This window comes from Mytilus galloprovincialis, chromosome 13 (genome assembly GCF_965363235.1).
Source record: "Mytilus galloprovincialis chromosome 13, xbMytGall1.hap1.1, whole genome shotgun sequence".
Taxonomy (NCBI): Eukaryota; Metazoa; Mollusca; class Bivalvia; order Mytilida; family Mytilidae; genus Mytilus; species Mytilus galloprovincialis.
Genome location: NC_134850.1, coordinates 22704536 through 22723730, shown reverse-complemented (window position 1 = coordinate 22723730; position 19195 = coordinate 22704536). Strand labels below are relative to the sequence as shown.

Sequence of the window (19195 nt, the reverse complement as noted above, 5' to 3'; positions counted from 1 at the left end):
AAAGTTGAAACCCAAACCACATTCACCTACAAAACACTTGATTTTCTGACCCTATATACTTCATGGCAAAAAATCGGAAAACAAAAACCTGAATATTTTTTTAAACATTATGTTTTTCTTTTCGCGAAACATAGAATCATATAGCAGAAGCTTATGTTTGTTAAATTGTATTGCTGGATTGCTGTTAACTGATATCTCACTAACATCTTTCCTTTATTCATAATGATTCAAACTTAAAAACTTACTGGTACCTAACAAATGCTATGCTCACTAACCTGACATATTAGCTCCATTAAGGATACCAGTTACACTACTGAATAAAATAGAAAATACTGTGGCAAAATCCATCTTGTCATGTGTTATATAGTCTCTACCATACTGTTCTGAAAAAAAAATGTCACAATTACTGAAAGGGGGTAGAAAAATGACGTATGTGCAAGGACGAAAAGGAAATATAAAATGACAAGTTTTGAAAGAAAGATCTGCCATTTACACATATACTCAATCATGTACATGTACATGGCATTTACTTAAAGACCATAGAGAAAATGTGTACATCCTGTATGTATGTGCCTGTTCCAAATCAGGAGCTTGCAATTCAGTTGTTGTTGTTGGATGTGTTACATATTTGTATTTGAATTTTCTTTGAATTTTTTTTTTCACATAAATTATATAATAGGCTGTAAGTTTTCTCGTTTGAATTGTATTACAATTGTCATTTCTGGCCCTTTTATAACTGACTAAGTGAATAAAGTTAAGCATGTCCAATTTGTACGTATAGAATTGTCCAGACACTGAAATTTTAAGTAAATATCTAAAATTTCAACCCAATTTATCCCTTAGTTTAGAATATGATTTTATATCTTTTATTACATATTTGAATAAATTAAGTGAAAATCAGTTTGTTTGCAAATGTTCATAAAAAGAAAAACTAAGGGACCAAAATTGTGTCGTGAATCTCTCGTGATCTACTAAATTTGAGCAAAAATTTCTTGGTCCAATTTCCTCATAAGAAACATGAACAAATCTACAAAGTCCAGCATTCTGTCTCTGATATTTAGAACTTTTAAGGTGGTACCCAACACTTTAACTAAAATTAATTTGGCTCGTTTAATTTTTATAAAATTTTGACAAAGTATTTACTTTGACCCTTTGACAAAAATATCAAAATTTGAACCAACCGTTTTATCAGAAAAAATACACTGGTTATATAGCAGTTTGACAAACACTTATTTTGATCATTGAGAAGCTTAATATTCCATTAACAACACACTGTTATTAAAACATTTAGCTGATTTTACTGAGTTCTCTCCCTGTATCGTTAGGTACCACCTTAAACAGAATCTACATAAAATTCTCATGCAGGTATGCCCTTAATCTATGAAAATAAATGAATTCAAAGTACATCATACATTGTCATATGTATCCAATAATATACAAACCATAAAAATTATCTTTGAACGTTGTTCCTGAGAGACCTGTATAAAAGGTATGATTAGCACAGGATTCATTCCTTTTGTCTAACATATCAATCCGAGGGTTCTGTATCAACTTTCTCTCACTCTTGGCAAATATACTGATGTATACAGACAGTGTACATACCACAGTAATCTGGAAAATTAAATTTCAAAATACAAAACTTCTTGCGCCTGTCTTGAAAGCCAGGAACCTGTAATGTGGTTCCATTATGGTCAATCTAATCAGGGACCTTGAGTGGGTGGGTGGGCTTGTGGAAGGGCCTTGCAACAGATATTGCATTATAAAAGACCTGACTGTAAAAGCTTAAAAATTATCCCCTTCTTAGAGCCCCTGTAACCCAGTGGTTATTGTTGGTTGCTGTCGGAAATGATTTTGTTTTGGGTTAGTTATTATCAAATCAGCCTGTTGATTTTCTCTATATTATTTTTTCACATGTTTTAATCTCAAGTCTTTTTATAGCTTACTATTTTTTTGCCTCATTTGCAATGATCTAAATCATGTACAAATCCTTATTTTCATATTGACCAATTTTATCAAATCAGGAACCAAATAAAAATGCTGTATTAATTTTACATCTACAGATTAAATCAATCTAACTATAATCATGTGACATAGCCTTTGTCCACACTTTACTTACAAGTATCCCAAAACATTTTATTTATCTGTCCCTTAGAGCTAATCTCCTGATGCATGTAGAGTTAGACTTTGGTTAGCTTGCTTACTTTGTTCAAATGAAATTGGAATATATTCAATCAAATTTTAATATAACATATACAGGTTTAAATATGCCTATATATATTGTTTGTAGAAGTAAATATTAATTACAATGATTGTGCTAATGTTTATAAATACAACCAAACAAGCAAGCCAAACCAAAGTTTTACCCTACAAGCATTTTGAAACTAGCTCTAAGCTTAAGGTAATTATTACATCCTCCAATGGAGTTCCAGCCTTCAAACTTAGGAAGGAGTGAATCATAATGACAAGAGTAGAGTATCCTAAATGATTCAAAAGCATAAGGTCAGCACAGGGAGCAGTCAATATACATTAATTTTGAACGGCTGTGTATTTGATTGGTCATTGTCGAATTATAAACACTTTTTCAAACTTTTTTTTGAGTGACTCATGCTAAATTCCAGATTGAATGTTGACCTCTAAAACATGTTTTAATTTTCTTATGTTGATGGATTACTGTCGCATAAACATTAAATCCTTATTACTGTGATTCATTATTTTTAGTTGGATACAAGGGTTTCATGTGTACCAATGATCCATAAATTCAAATGTTCAACAAATTTTAAATTTTCTATAGGCTTCGTATGCAGATCTAGAGATTGGCATAACCAAAACCCCAAAATCAAATATTTACCAAAATGTTTACCTCATTCCACGAAAAAATTGGTAATCATGAAAATAAATGAATCCACATACATTTTAATTAAAACAACAAACAAATCACTTACCATAAAAATAACAATCAAAGTCTTAGCAAACATGCTTCCTCCAATCATACAAATGGCCAAACAGAAAAACAGGACTACGGATGAATACAGGTACTTATACCATTCCTTGCCATCTAGCGGCAAATAGGCCCCGCCATCTGATATCATGCTTCCCTTAGGACCAAAACTGTCCAGCACTGCTTCAACGAAGCCAGTCACGTAAAGTCCACACGCTAAAATATTGGCTACAAAAAACAAAAACCCAATACTGCCACCAAACTCTGGACCTAAAGCCCTGCTTATCATATCTGTGCTTTGTTAAGGTCTTTTGGAATACATTGGCTTCTGCCAGATAATGGCCACAATCAACGAACTGATTATATTACCATGGATTTGGTGCCCATACCAGACCACCCCCCTCCTCCCATTACCGGACAGTTCAAAATTAGAAAAGAAATTTCTGCAGCTTTTCTGAGGATTACTTAAAGATTAAATAGACACCCATTGAATAAGAGTGTTACCATTCCAGTGAAAAAACTAGTACCAATTTATATACACAGAGGAATCTTAAAAGGAATTTAGTGTTTTATTTGAAAAAAAAATATAATGTTAAAAAAATACAATAGATCGTTAAAATACCCTTAAAAATGAGACTCATCTAGATTCATATTGGTGAACATCTTGACCTTCCATGATTCTTTTTGCTGTTTAATGCATATTAGTAAAGTTTAAACATGCCTTATAAAGTTTCTCTTTATCATAGCCTCGCCAAAATACTTCACATATTTTTTTTAAATCATTTGGTCCAGATGAGCTTAAAATATCAGGACTATTTACTTACCAATGTATTTTTATTTTATCATACCATTTTTGTATATTTGGGTTTTATTCTATGATGCAGATTAATTTTTTATTGGCAATTAGTGTTTATTCAGGATCTTTTATTGGCAAGTTTCTTTATTCAGGATTTTGTATTGGCAAGTTTGTTTATTTAGGATTTTTTTGGCAATTTTGTTTATTCAGGATTTCTTATTGGCAAGTTTGTTTATTCAGGATTTCTTATTGGCAAGTTTGTTAATTCAGAATTTTTCTTTGCCAAGTTGGTTTATTCAGGATTTTATAATCATTGGCCAGCTTGTTTATTCAGATTTGTATTGACCAGTTTGTTAATTTACGATTTTGTATTAGGAAGGTTTTTTATTCAGGATTTTTTTATTGGCAAATTTGTTTGTTTAGGATTTATTTTTGGCAAATTTTTTTTATTCAGGATTTTTTTATTGTCAAGTTCATTTATTCACAATTTTTAATTAGAAAGTAAGTTTTTTTATTCAGGAAAGTACATTCTTCTTTTGTTATAATCCTGAGAATGCCATATTTGGAGAAAAATAAAAAAGAAACAAAAAAACAAATATGGTAGACCTTAATCGCACAATTTTAGTTTTAATGTATAATTACGTAAAACATATTTTTCATGTAATTATGCATTCAAAACTATGAATTCAAATCTTATAAAAATGATGCATAAAATCTCATTATTTTGCTGAGTTGACATTTTCTACATGTACCTAACACTGATATGCAAATTGTTTTTTTTAAGATTTTAAATTAAATTTATGTTGCAAAATCAGCTATTAAAAATATTTCTTTTCTCCTAGAGAAAAAAAACATCAGGAAATGTAATGTTAAGACAGTTAACTTTGTTTTAAAAAAATATACTACATAAATCAATTTATAATACACGATGATAAAGAGAATAAAAAGTGAATTTATAGCTAATAAATAAATGAAATTTGACTAGCTCTTCTTTTGTTCAGCTGATACATTGAAAAATCTACATAATATCAAACATTTTTGTAGATTTTCAAAATAACTAATGATGATGGAATTCATAACACAAATGCAATTTATAGCATGTGGAAGTCAAAGTTCATTATCAAAGTTTTAAAAAAAAATTTAGATGTATGTTGTTCTAGATTTTAATTATAAGCAAGTTTGATTTAGTTTTTTTTATCTCTTAAATCTTGTTAAAAAATTGTAAACATCTGCTGTCAAGGATACAGTAGGCTCCTCCTCCTTCTACTGCCCCATTGGTTGAAATTGCACAGATTGACAGGACTGTCATCATTAAAATAAAGTAAGCTAATACAAGCTGTAGCATGATTTCAAGTATTCCTGCTTGACCAACCACAAAACCTGAAAAAAAATCAAAAATTTCAAGTTTGAATTAATTCATAATGTTAAATATCAAAACATAGGAAAAGCCACCTACAAATGATCATAAAGTCCATACACAAATTTATATTTCAGTAATCAAAATATACAAATTTATATTTCAGTAATCAAAATATACAGATTTATATTTCAGTAATCAAAATATACAGATTTATATTTCAGTAATCAAAATATACAAATTTATATTTCAGTAATCAAAATATACAAATTATATTTCAGTAATCAAAATATACAAATTTATATTTCAGTAATCAAAATATACAAATTTATATTTCAGTAATCAAAATATACAAATTTATATTTCAGTAATCAAAATATACAAATTTATATTTCAGTAATCAAAATATACAAATTTATATTTCAGTAATCAAAATATACAAATTTATATTTCAGTAATCAAAATATACATTTGTATATTTTAGTAATCAAAATATACAAATTTATATTTCAGTAATCAAAATATAAAAATTTATATTTTAGTAATCAAAATATACAAATTTATATTTCAGTAATCAAAATGCAAGTTCTTATTCTTGCAAAACACACCCAGTTGCATAGTTCACATTTAATAAAAATTTGAAATAATCTCAGAATTGACAGAAACTGATGCTTTGTTTAATTTCTCCACAATTCAAAAAAATTTGACACCAGTTCCAGCTAAGAAATGGATGCATATGATGTGACATGTTTAATTGCTCATTTCTAAAAGTCTGCTTTTTTTTGCAGTCCCTGGCAACATTTCTGTAAATTTATCCTTTTTCCCTGTGGACTTTTACATGTATCTTAAAAGTATATATATGCATTAATTGTTTCTATAAATTTAACTTTTTTCCCTGTAGCCTTTTTCGTGTATCTTAAGGTGGTACCTAAGACTACAGGGAGATAACTCTGTAAAGTCAGCTAAACGTTTTAATTACGCTGTGTTGTAAAAGGAATATTAAGCTTCTCAATGATCAAAATATGTGTTTGTCAAACTGCTATATAACCAGTGTAAATTTTCTGACAAAACGGTTGGTTCAAAATTTTTGAAATTTTTATATTTTTGTTATGGGGTCAAAGTAAATACTTTGACAAAATTTTATGAAAATTAAACGAGCCAAACTAATTTTAGTGAAAGTGTTGGGTACCACCTTAAAGTGTATATATGCCTTATGTCTATAATTTTTTTTTCCATGATAAATTTTTTGATATATCATATTACCATTTTGTGAAACTTTAATTATATCTAACTTTTATGTAAATTTTACTTTTTTCACTGAAGACTTTTGAAGATAAATTATTTATGTGACCATTTTGTGTATTGTTAATGTGTATGCGATGTTTCGGTAAATTTTATTTCACCAGTGGAAGTTTTTGACTTATTATGTTACCATTTTGTTTATCTTTAATATATATACATGTAATGTTTATATAAATTCTATTCTTTTAACACTGAAGACTACGTAATATGTGACATATTATGTGATAGTTTTATTTATCTATAAGTATATGCGTTGTTTCTGTAAATTTCACCTTTTCCATGGAACCTTTGGTTATATATTACGTGACGATTTTGTGTATCTTTAAGTAAACACGATTCATGTGCCTTTTTAAGAAATTGCAATGGTTCTCTAAATTTAACAATATATTATGTGACCATTTTCTGTATCTTTAAGAATATTAAGGCATTTCGAAAGACATGCAGAATGACAAATGATAAAAATATTACATTGTTTTGTATATGTTACAGAAAAAGCTATATAATTTCTGTTGTGTTTTCTGCAAAATGGATGCAAATTTGAAACTCGTTTCAATTTAAGATACCTTAACATTGTTTGTACGATCAAATCTTTTAAAATTAATTAAAAGATGAAACATTTATGATGGCTATGTAAAACATATTCTGTCACTTGTTTTGTTAAATTTGAACCATCCGATGAGCATCCGATGAGCTTCATGTGGAGGTCATTTTATTTTATTTCGTTATTTGAACATCATTGAATTATATTATCAAAGATGATACATTTTAGGAATGTAATTTCAATGTTTGTGGATCATGATCCCCGTTATTGTGAATTAAAGGCACAACAGTTATAACACAAATTGTTAAATCAACATGAATTAGAAATAAAATGTGGCCTTCAAAAAAAGAAAAGCACATGAGAACAAAACAGTAACTGAATTTTGAAATTTCTATAAACTGTCCACTGTGGACAGTCTATTCTGACCTATCTATACTTATAAAATCAAATCTCAAATTATGTAAACAATTTTTAAAAAAACAGAAAACAAGAATGTATCCATAGTACACGGATGCCCCACTGGCACTATCATTTTCCATGTTCAGTGCATGGACTGTGAAATTGGCATTTAAATTAAGAAGATCATATCATAGGGAACATGTGTACTAAGTTTCAAGGTGATTAGACTTTCAACTTCATCAAAAACTACCTTGACCAAAAACTTTAACCTGAAGCGGGATGAAGACGAACAAATGAATGGACGGGATGGACAGACCAGAAAACATAACCATGATAACGGCCCTCTATTATCGTAAGTGGGGCATAAAAATCTACTTATTTTTTTTTCACAGTTTCGATTATTCATTTCTTAGTTTCATGCAAGAAAAGAAATAGGAATATTCTAGAAGTTTTGGCTCACTTTATGCCCAATTCCATCGTACACATGTAAAAATGACAAAATTCTTCACAAATGTTAAGTGAAACTACATGTACAGTACTTCATGTATACCTCCTGTTCATTTGATTTTTAAATATAATGCATCATAGGAAACTGATGTAGAATCCATGGACAAAACTATCAGTCACCTACAATTTGTCATGATATACATGATATATAAAACAACATTTCAAAAATTATTGTAGGGTAACTTCTGGTGCTTTAAATGAACTTATAATGGATCACCAATAGAAGCAGTTTATTCGTTTGTTTGGTTTAATTTTGTTATTATGCATTTTAATTTCCTGATGACATATACAAGTAAAGTTTTTGTTCCCTAAATTTCCAACATATGTCAAACAAATTAAAATGTAAAAAAAATACAACTTTATATGTACATGTTCACATCATAAACAATCAAAATAGTATTAAAACAAAATTATGACGAAATAACAAAAAAAATTGGCATAAATCACCACCTACATGTACAATGTATATGATCTAGTTAAAATACAATCTTTATAATAATTTTTTTAATGGTTTTTAAGGATGTACTTAGGTGAGGTTTAGGAATTTTTGTCAGATGTTTTGGACACCCATTTTCTTTCAAATAAGACTTCAATAGCTTGCCAAAATTTAAACAGATTCTAAATTTCTTTTCTTTTGATTTGATACCCAAATAATACCAATGCAAGTATAAGGTAAAAGTCCTAGACAGCCTTTCCCCATCATTTAAATAAAAATAAATCTTGAAAAGGAGCTCCATATCAATATTTTTAGCTTTATTATATATTCCTTTAGTTTAAACATATCTATTTATAGTGGATTGGGAAACAAGTTTTGCAACTTATATTAACCCCTTTCCACTTTGCGGGTGCGAGTGCTGCCTTGTAGCAGCATTAGCCTGCTCTTTTTCGAAATCTACAAGGGTGTCTTTGATGTGCAAGAGATATGGCTCTCTCTTAACACGGGTAAGCCATTTATTGTCCCCTTCCGAAGGACTATCATCATTTCCTTAAGACCATACTCGCAAACATTCCTTTAACAGATGCTCTTTGGGCGGGTCATTGTGTCTTTGACAAATTCTCCATTTCTATTCTAAATTTTATCTTCTGACTTATAGTATTAAATTGGCACTCATACCACATCTTCCTATATCTAATTATCATGCTAATACATGTTATAGCATAAATCTAAAATTCTAGATTTATTTAATTTCACGTAAGTTCATCCTTATAATATGAAATATTATGTAGTTAAGGTGGTACCCAACACTTTCACTAAAATTAATTTGGCTTGTTTAATTTTCATAAAATTTTGTCAAAGTATTTCCTTTAACCCTTTAACAAAAATATAAAAATTTCAAAAATTTTGAACCAACCGTTTTGTCAGAAAAATTACACTGGTTATATAGCAGTTTGACAAACACCAATTTTTATCATTGAGATGCTTTATATTCTCTTTACAACACAACATAATTAAAACGTTAAGCTGACTTTACAGAGTTATCTCCCTGTAGTGTTAGGTACCACCTTAAAGTGTACTAGGTCACAAATACCTATGTCCTGGCAATGCACTGTATGATAAAACTGGGTATTAGGTATAATAAATTATTCTGCACTACAAATATTCTTTAAAAAATCAAAGAAAACAATTCAACCTTTGCCTAATGACTCGTATATCAAATGATACATTCTAATTTACAATTTACATGTTATGAGTGTTAATTAGTACATTTGTACCACTTAGAAAAGGTTTCTCTTTAGCACCACTTCAATTTTAACTACATATTCCATTTTCAAAATGATTCATACAATATTAGTTCAAGCTAATACTTGTGTTTGATCTAAAGAGTAAAGGGTAAAAAACAATCCATACATGTACCGGTAAAAAAAATGGCTCTGTCACCATTTCACAAACCACAAGTACCACTTTAGTTTTATTGTATTTTAAACTGCATTCCATTTTCAGTATGATTCATACAATATTATTTCAAGCTAATACTTGTGTTTGATCTTAAGGGTAAAGGGTAAAAAACAATCCATACATGTACCGGTAAAAAAATGGCTCTGTCACCATTTCACAAACCACAAACATGATGATTTCATGTAATTTCTTAAATTTTTGTCTTTAGACCGAAACAAACAATACTGTCACATGATGAAAAAAGTTAAGGTCAGAAGGTACAGTATTTCTTTTATGTTTACCATACTTTTTTTACCATGAGTTTATCAAGGAGACATATTGCAGGGGTAGAAATAATTTTTTTGACTTAGTAGTCTAAGACTTTGGCTAATATTATTAAAGATCTTAAGTGAGCAAGCTCACATCAGGGGTTCAAATAAGTGTTGGACTGAGATCCTGAACCAGTCTTTTCTATTAGAGGGGCTTTTCCTTTTTAAATGAAAGAAGTTCAGGACTTCCAAAACTTAAAAATTCACACTGATGTAAATTAGAACAAATGTTTTGGTTTTAAATGAGGACCTTTCATTTGAAAATTCAATTAGTCCTGGACCTTTCAATATTTAAAGCAAGTTTGTACCCACGCATATATACCACTCAACATCTTCCCTCTCCCCAAAAAAAATGATTGTCTGACACAATTCTATTTTTAGTAGCAATGACATTGACCTAAGATCAAGTGACTTGAATATCAAAAGAAATCTTCCTCGTATTAATATTCAAGTAAGATTACAATCCCATGTATAGTACGGAAACCACTTTCCTGCACTAATTTTGAAATTTTGACCTTGACGCAGCAGACTTAACTACAAAGGCCATTTTACAGGCAAAGGAAACTCATACTAAATTTTCCAGAAATTGAGAGTCAGTCGTATGGCAGCAAAATTTTATCATCAAGACTATATATAATGTTCCGAAAAACACTTTTCAGCACAATTTTCTGTTTATTTTTACTAACTTTTTTTCTAAAAATAAAAATAGATCATCCTCTCATTAATGTATATTTATTTTTGCATTTTATGTTACATCTTTTTTTAAATGATTAAAACACTTTAAAAAAAAAAAATATTGTCATCTGAACCCAATGATCATTTATATAGAAATGTATCAGTTCTTTCTATAATAAAGTATGATCAACCATAGCTACTGTTTTACGTGTTGTTGTAGATATGTTACACATGTATATATATCCTTATTTTCACATATGTGAAAAATGTATATGCCTTTCACAAGTGAAAATGCATCAGACAAAATATAATGTATCTGATTTGCCTTTTAACTCTTGTCAGTTTGGGATTGTGAAAGGGTTGGAATCCCCCCCTTTTTTTTTATAATAAACGCTTTTGAATGGGAACATATGGTTGGAATCCATCTTTATCCTGGGTTGGAACCCCCCTTTTTAAAATGGCTGAATCCGTTACTGCTTGTATTAATTACTTGACAAAAAAGTTACCTGCTCTCAGAAAAAGAAGAGTACTAAACATTGACAATGCCACTGGACAAAATACACCAGCAAAAGTGCCCAAAGTTCTATTACTGGACCTAGGTCTGGCAGGATTTCCATCATTGGCATCTGGTATTAGGTAAGCATTGGACTGTGACATCTGCCAAACCAAGCGTGTCCGTGGGGACGACTGTCCTGACACTAAAGGTGAATGTTCATCATCGACTTCATTGAAGGAACCTGTTGTTGATGAATTCATTCTTTGCATTGGTGTGGAAGGGAGCTGAAAAATATGTTAACAGTTAAACATTTGAAGTCTCTTTTTAGTGATTTAATCATTATTTGGTTCATCTTAAAGCACAGTAGATTTAATGGAATATCAAGTACAAAATTGACATACATCATTTTACACTTTAATTTTTTATATTTGGCAGACAATAACAGAGCGACAAAAAAGAGCATTTCAATCATCCATGTTGTTAGGATACGAAAATATTATATCTGATAATGAACAAAAAAGAGTTTTATTTTAATCTTGAGACATGACAGATGATAGTTTTGAGGACTACAATTAGTGTGAAAGATGTTATGACCTTGACCTTCACTGGCACAATAATCTTGTTCTTACTAGGTCTTACTTTTGTCAAAGGACATTTACTAGCTAAATTTAGAAAGATATAAACATGATAAACTGGAAACTATAAATTGTCCCAATTTCAGACTATTAATTGCTAAATGTGACTTTGACCTTTGACATAAAGGCCTCAAAATCAATACATAATTAAGTCAGACTTAATCATCTCATGGGACACTACAGTTAAAGTTGAGGAAAGATTCAAAAGACAACATCCAGAAAACATAATTTTCTATCTAAATTTGCTTTAGTCCAACATTTAACATGTAGCTACTTATAATTCTTATCTCATGGGACATTATCAAACCAATTTTGGTGAATTTAAATAGTTTGGCATACACGCAATACATGTATGATTCAAAAGATGATATCTGGAAACCTTAATTTTGTTCTGAATTATATCAATAAATGTGGCCTTGACCTTTGACCTATGACCTACTAGTTCTAACTAAAATCAGTAATATTCTTTCCCACAGCAGTGTGTGTTATCAAAACTCATTTTGGTGTTAAGATATATAATTTGTTTCTCTTCCAAGATTTTTTTCTTCTGGAAATTGAAATATTGGTGTACAGACACTAGGATATCATTCAACATACATGTATTATAAGCTTGGGTCAACTTTGCTGCAACTAGGTTAATACAACAAGAATGGTTAAATTATAAAATTGAGAATGGAAATGGGGAATGTGTCAAAGAGACAACAACCCGCCCAAATAAAAAACAACAGCAGAGGGTCACCAACAGGTCTTCAATGTAGCGAGAAATTCCCGCACCCGGAGGCGTCCTTCAGCTGGCCCCTAAACAAATATATACTAGTCCAGTGATAATGAACGCCATACTAATTTCCAAATTGTACACAAGAAACTAAAATTAAAATAATACAAGACTAACAAAGGCCAGAGGCTCCTGACTTGGGACAGGCGCAAAAATGCGGCGGGGTTAAACATGTTTGTGAGATCTCAACCCTCCCCCTATACCTCTAACCAATGTAGTAAAGTAAACTGTAATGTCTTATGAACCAAACTTCAATATGAATTTAATATTAAAACAAGATCGATACCCTAGCCTGCAGAGTTAAGACTGGCCTGTGGTTCTGATGGACCAGAGACACAAATAAAAAACGAGCTGAATAGAGTTAATATTTTATTTATATTACGTGTACATGTATGAACCCCTCTGAATTTGGAGGATTTTCAGGAAATATTAGAAAAGAAAATCATATAGAGAAATAGATGAGCAAAAACTCTTTGAAATTGTGATGAAGAAAGTCAGATTTTTTTTCTCAGTGACCTGTATTTGTCCCATCTTTACCCTTTATTTGTTTTCAATTTTGTCCCATTGGCAGTGACATACCACATCGCCTAATTTTTCTTATTTTGTTTGATGTTTTTAATTCTTTAATATTCTACATAAATACTAATGTTGATGTGACTATAAATGGTTTAGCATTTCTAATCTAAGTACATATACATGCGTAGTCATTAAATTTTAAAAACAAACTTTAAAGCTTGTCAAATTTTAAGAACAGTTTTTGACATACATTTTGTACATCAAGCAAACATGACATAGATGGCTTCTTTTTATTTTATTTTTTGCTCTTTTCAAGTCTTATGATTTCTTGTTTATTATCACATGATTATAGAGAATAAATTTACATCATGTGTTAACTGTACAGGTATACATGGTATACGTGTGAATTATGTAGAATATTAAAGAATTAAAAACATCAAACAAAATTAAAAAAATTAGGCGATGTGGTATGACTGCCAATGGGACAAAATTGAAAACAAATAAAGGGTAAAGATGGGACAAATACAGGTCACTGAGAAAAAGGATCTGACGGTGATCCTTTAGTATGAATCTGTCATAGTCCCTTTATACATGTAATATAAGCTACCCTCTTTCTGATTTAATTTTCCTCAGAGTTCAGTATTTTTGTGATTTTACTTTTTTGTATGAAATCTAGGTTAAATGTCAGGTCAATACCACTTTAAGGTATAGTACTTCATAAATTAATAGAAAAACAAAGGATATGGGGTATCAATCCGTGACACAAAATCATTTCATGCAATTGCATAGCAACAACAACAACAAAAAAACACACAAAAAGCAAAGGAACAGCGCCGTTATTCATCTCTAAGTCACAGCGAGGCCTTCTATTCAACAGGGAGCAAAAACTCTCACCTCACTGCAAATTTAGGACCTCATTTAAGACGGCCCCTATTAACTAGTTGAGCGGAATACTTTGCAAAAAAAATTTGGATTTACTTTTTTTAAGATGTCAGTTAAATGTACCTCAGGCCTCTTGTATTAAGTCAGGTCAAAACACCAGTCCTCTCATATGTCAAGTCAATACCCTCTCATATCATGATGATCATACATGTATACAATGTTTGTAAGGTCAATACCTCTATATGTCATAAGCATGATAAGTCAGGTCAATACCCCTTTCATTTCATGAACTGTAAACATGGTAAATTCACTTATTAATGATTGTGAGGTTTTTAATTATTAAAGCAAAAAATGTGACTTAATTGTTGAGTATCGCAATAATAAGAACTCTTATTCTGATCTATTACATGTATATTTACATGTCAAAATCAATCCGGTATAACTGTTTGAGAGTATATATATATGGTCTTGAGAAACAATAATAGTCCATCTGAAGGTGACAATAAATGGCTGATCCGTGTTAAGAGAGAGCCTCATATCTTGCACGTAAAAGACACCCTTGTAGATTTCGAAAAAGAGCAGGCTATTATACCACTACAAGGCAGCACTTGTACATCAATATAGTCTATGTCTCCAATGAGTTTTTTTAGATGTTAAACATGTCATTTCTAGCAATTTAGCAGATACATTTTTTACCCAGGTAGATTACCTGTCCATTTAAACTTTTGGAAGTCCCCCCTTTTTTATGAATAAAATCCCATAACTCAGAAACTTAAATCTTTGAAAAATACAAAAAAACATATATTTCAGAACATGTTTAACATGTTCAATATTTAAATTAAATAATTTTAATCAATGAGTGATAGATTTCTTAGAAGAAATTTAAAAGTCCCAGTGAATAAACTACACAGAGAACAATACCTGTTGTATTTGTTCAATGGGACATTAGAACTTCCAAAAGTTTAAATGGACAGGTAACTATCAGTTGAATCTGTGGTAAAGTATGATTGGGTTCGCAATAATAGATTTAAACCAGTCACCTTAGTTTCCTGAAAGTAATTATAACTGCTCTAAGTATTTTTGAGTTTTTGTCTAAAATCTGGAAAAGTCCCCCCTTTTTTATGAATAAAATCCCATAACTCAGAAACTTAAATCTTTGAAAAATACAAAAAACCATATTTCAGAACATGTTTAACATGTTCAATATTTAAATTAAATAATTTTAGCACCTTTTAACATGTTTAATATATATATGTATGATTTATATGCAGTGAAATGTGTATATACATTTGTAGCATTTATCATTTTTATGTTAATTATAACTTTATGAGAAGTTATATCTAGACTACTGTGTATATATATGCATCACAAAAACATTTACATGATATATATAGTTCAGAAGTTAGTACAAACCACAAAAATCAGCAATTTTTCATTTCTGTTTCATCTTTTAAGCATTATTAAGCTTCTCAAATTTGTACATCACAACAATAGACCACTTTTGAGTTCATCGGTCACCGGAAAAAAATCGTCAATTATGCACGCCTTTATGACGTCATTAACCAGATAGAGGGGATCGCTTATATCCCTGCACTATAAACGTTCATCAAGTGTCTTAGTGATCATCATTGTGCAGGATAAACTAGAAATAATATTTGTTCAGTACATGCCACATGTACTTTAAATCACAATTCGCTGATGACAGCTGTACTGAAAGACAATTATGAGAATTCAATTTGCAGCATAATTCATGCAATATATAGCTTGCAATTTTGATAGTTTTCCAACCACTCGCTCGATCAACATTGGAACGGAAGTGAAGACGCCCCTAATGCACGAATGATGTTCACTAAAAGCACAGTTTTTGACGGAAATGCATTGAACTCGAAAGTTGTCCATTGTTGTCTATTGATCAATTAAGCTGATGAAACGAATTTTCTTTTTAGAAAAAAATTATAGAGCTGATCTTAATTGAGAAACTTGCTGCATATCTTTACACACAAGAGTTACCATGGTTACTTACTGCTGTCATTGATCTTCAGTAACATTTCCTAAATAAATTCCTCTGAAAATAAGCAAAATTACACAATTTCTATATACACATGTACAATTCATGTAGTTACACTTTCATATACCCTGAATCAAATACAATTTACTCCAAACACCTCCCCAACTGTTAGGTACATTATTCATTAATCTATGGTGGCATCGGGTTGACTTTAACCAAAACATTATTTGGCCTCAGACTCGTTGCCAAGAAAGTTAGGCTCTGCTTATTGATACTTAAACTCTTCAGTCATTTGTCAGTTCCTTCAGACACTTGTAAAAAAACAAAAAGGATCAAAAGCATATTTCCACCACCATAATGCTGTTTTTGCAACTTGAATTAAGATATTCAATCATTGTTAATCAGAACCAGCTATTTTGCTATTTTGCCCGTGCTAGTAAACATTCAGGGGTGCTACTTAAACAAGTGATTTCATTATCACCTATTTATATATGTATAATTTCTATAATTGCAGTGGCGGATCCAGAAATTTTCATAAGGGAGGGCCCACTGACTGATTTTGGTGTTTCCTTTAATTTATCATTGTTTATCAGTCAGAGATATAACTCTATAGGGTTAATTACAGAAAATAACTTGCATGTGTTATTACAGATTCTCTTCCTAAAATTTTCTAAATCTGTAAGACATATGTATGTTATTTGTAAAATTATTTCAATTATCATGATTATAGTGGGCTCTAGGGAACTCTTGAGACTTTGCCAGAAACTAAATGCATAGCCTTGATAACTAATTTCTTAATTAAATTAATACATTTTTGATTAACCATGGTAAATCAATGAGACGAGGCTATTAAGGGATAAACTTAGCTGTAATAACAAGGCTTAGTTATTAAAGGAATGCAACTCAATCATGCAACTAATTATATAAGACACTTGGGAATTACTGAGAAACTTGCACAGAACCTCACTGTCATGCTCTGGTCATTATTTCTTACAATAAATTAAAATAAAATGTACATTGTAATTAAGCATGATCTACATGTATGTCTGAGCAAATCCTTTGAAGTGATATAGAGAAGCTGTAACCCTTTAGTTATTACAGGCATATTTTTTCTGTGATAACATACATGTTTGTATAGGTGTATTATGCAAAATGGCAAACTATGAACTGTTATATCTTTCAATAGTTAAGTATACATACATGTATAGACAAAAGTAATATTAATAGAACTTTTACAAATTTTAACGAAACTAATGATGTATATTGTCCCTATGAAACATGTAACATACATACATGTATGTTATCACAGTTCTTTGATTTTTTAGTCTACAATAACAAATGTATGTTATTTTCCTGTAATAACCCTATAGAGTTTTATCCCTGACTGTTTATTGATCTTCAAATGCTAATTTCAGTGATTTTCCATATTTTCACAAACTTTTCTATAATTTTCATACATAAATCAATTATTCCTTTATCATGTTTCTCTTTGGATATCAATTTCACCAGTGCGCTTGGGCAGTAAGTTAGTGCGCTAAAGCTTCTAAAAGTACGCTTGGGAATTGTTCTGTAATGAAATATTCATTAACTACTCTTAGTCTTTTACTATCAGACAAATGTCAACAATATTAGGTAAACTGATTGGTTTTCTTTAGAATTAGAATGATTCATTTTAAGGTTACAAATGTATGTCCTAATTTACAAATTATTCCAGTTTTTGCATATTCATGATATTCAAATAAATTGTAAAAACTGGCAGGCTTATCAAGCAAAAGATAATTTCTGCATGTACATAGTTGTTTTTTCAATGGGATTCTTGGTTTTTTTACCAACAAAAAAATTCAAGCTGGTGGGAAAAATATCCAAAAAATGTTATAAACACTTATTGAAGTGATTACCATGATTACATTTTAACTTCTCAAACATTGTCAAATTACTTGTTTCAGTGATTTTGGAAAGTTTGTGTGAAATTTTTAATATTTCACAGCCAAAATCACTCAAAGAAGTAATTTTGAAATCACTTGTTTAAGTAGTACCCCTGACTGGTAAAATAGCCAAGTGGCAAGTTGTAGTGCTGCCTTGTGTTTACATCTTACACCAAGACAACTATTTCTTGGCAAACATAAGCGATTGCATAAGACTTGACTCTGGCACTTGCAGTGTCTCCCCAGATATTTCGTTTAACATCTTGGTAAACAGGGAAATTGAAATACTATCTTCTTTCTAAAAATTATAGCATCACATCCATCACATATTAATATAAAGAAATCCACTTCAGATAGCATCACATTTAAGATTATATCATCACATTACTGTTATGCTAAAAGGCATTGGGGAGAGCACTGACTTGTTCTACTCGAAAGTAAGCCCCTCCTCATGTCTTTCTTCACAATTATATTTCCTTTGGAAGAAAGAGGTTCCCGCATGGATTTTACAAGTGCCTGTAGGACAAAAATAGCTGCGAAACTGTAGATATCAGGGGGTCATAATAATTTTTGACAATTTACAGTCCATAGACTTTATATCATAGACATAGGGACCCAAGAGCTAGGATAACAAATGCTTACAATAAAACAAATTCATATGATAAATTTCCACAAATTCGCACAAATGAAGTGCTTACCTCGCTTTCATGAATTGTCTGTCTGTGGCTTTTTTTACTTGATACTATCAATATGTCGAATCAATGACAAATACAATGGTATGATATATTAAAAGTATTTACTGGTAACCACCAGATCGGTGATAGTCCCGTGATATTTTTTTTTCAACCGGAAGTAAATAAAGACATTATAAAAATTAAAAAAGGAAACCAAACACGGTAATTTAATTTCGGTATTTGTCGTGGTTTTTCGCACTCAGACTAGTACTGTATATATTATGTCTCTATACTTTTAAACAACCATGTAGTCGTAACACATTTAACAGCGATAAGTAAAATGTGGCGACAATATTAAACTGTGAAACGGTTTATCAAAACTGAGACAGTATAACACTGTCTACTATGATTAATTATATAATGCAATTATATAACTCTGGCTGTTAAAAAAACAGGTTATTTAATGTGCCAGAGAAACAATACAATCGGCGAGAGTAAAAAAAATGATGATAAAGCATCACACTTTTTCAAAGACGGAAATATCTTCTATTCGTATTTATGATA

The 19195-nt window shown here is 30.4% G+C and overlaps 1 protein-coding gene across 2 annotated transcripts in view; it reads right to left on the bottom strand.

Moving 5' to 3' along the window:
- Positions 1-18794, bottom strand: part of LOC143057045 (solute carrier family 12 member 9-like) — a 35049-nt gene extending 16255 nt beyond the window's left edge. The window contains exons 1-6 of one of the 2 annotated variants that reach the window (XM_076230267.1): positions 18656-18794; positions 11227-11500; positions 4980-5114; positions 2943-3229; positions 1443-1611; positions 276-383 (exon numbers count right to left, since the gene is read on the bottom strand). In XM_076230267.1, coding sequence (XP_076086382.1) covers positions 276-383; positions 1443-1611; positions 2943-3229; positions 4980-5114; positions 11227-11485 — 958 coding nt within the window. In that variant the 5' untranslated portion in view covers positions 11486-11500; positions 18656-18794. Of the gene's footprint in view, positions 1-275; positions 384-1442; positions 1612-2942; positions 3230-4979; positions 5115-11226; positions 11501-16047; positions 16076-18655 lie in introns of those variants that run through there. The other variant, XM_076230266.1, reaches the window with a different exon arrangement.
- Positions 18795-19195: the final 401 nt, after the last annotated feature.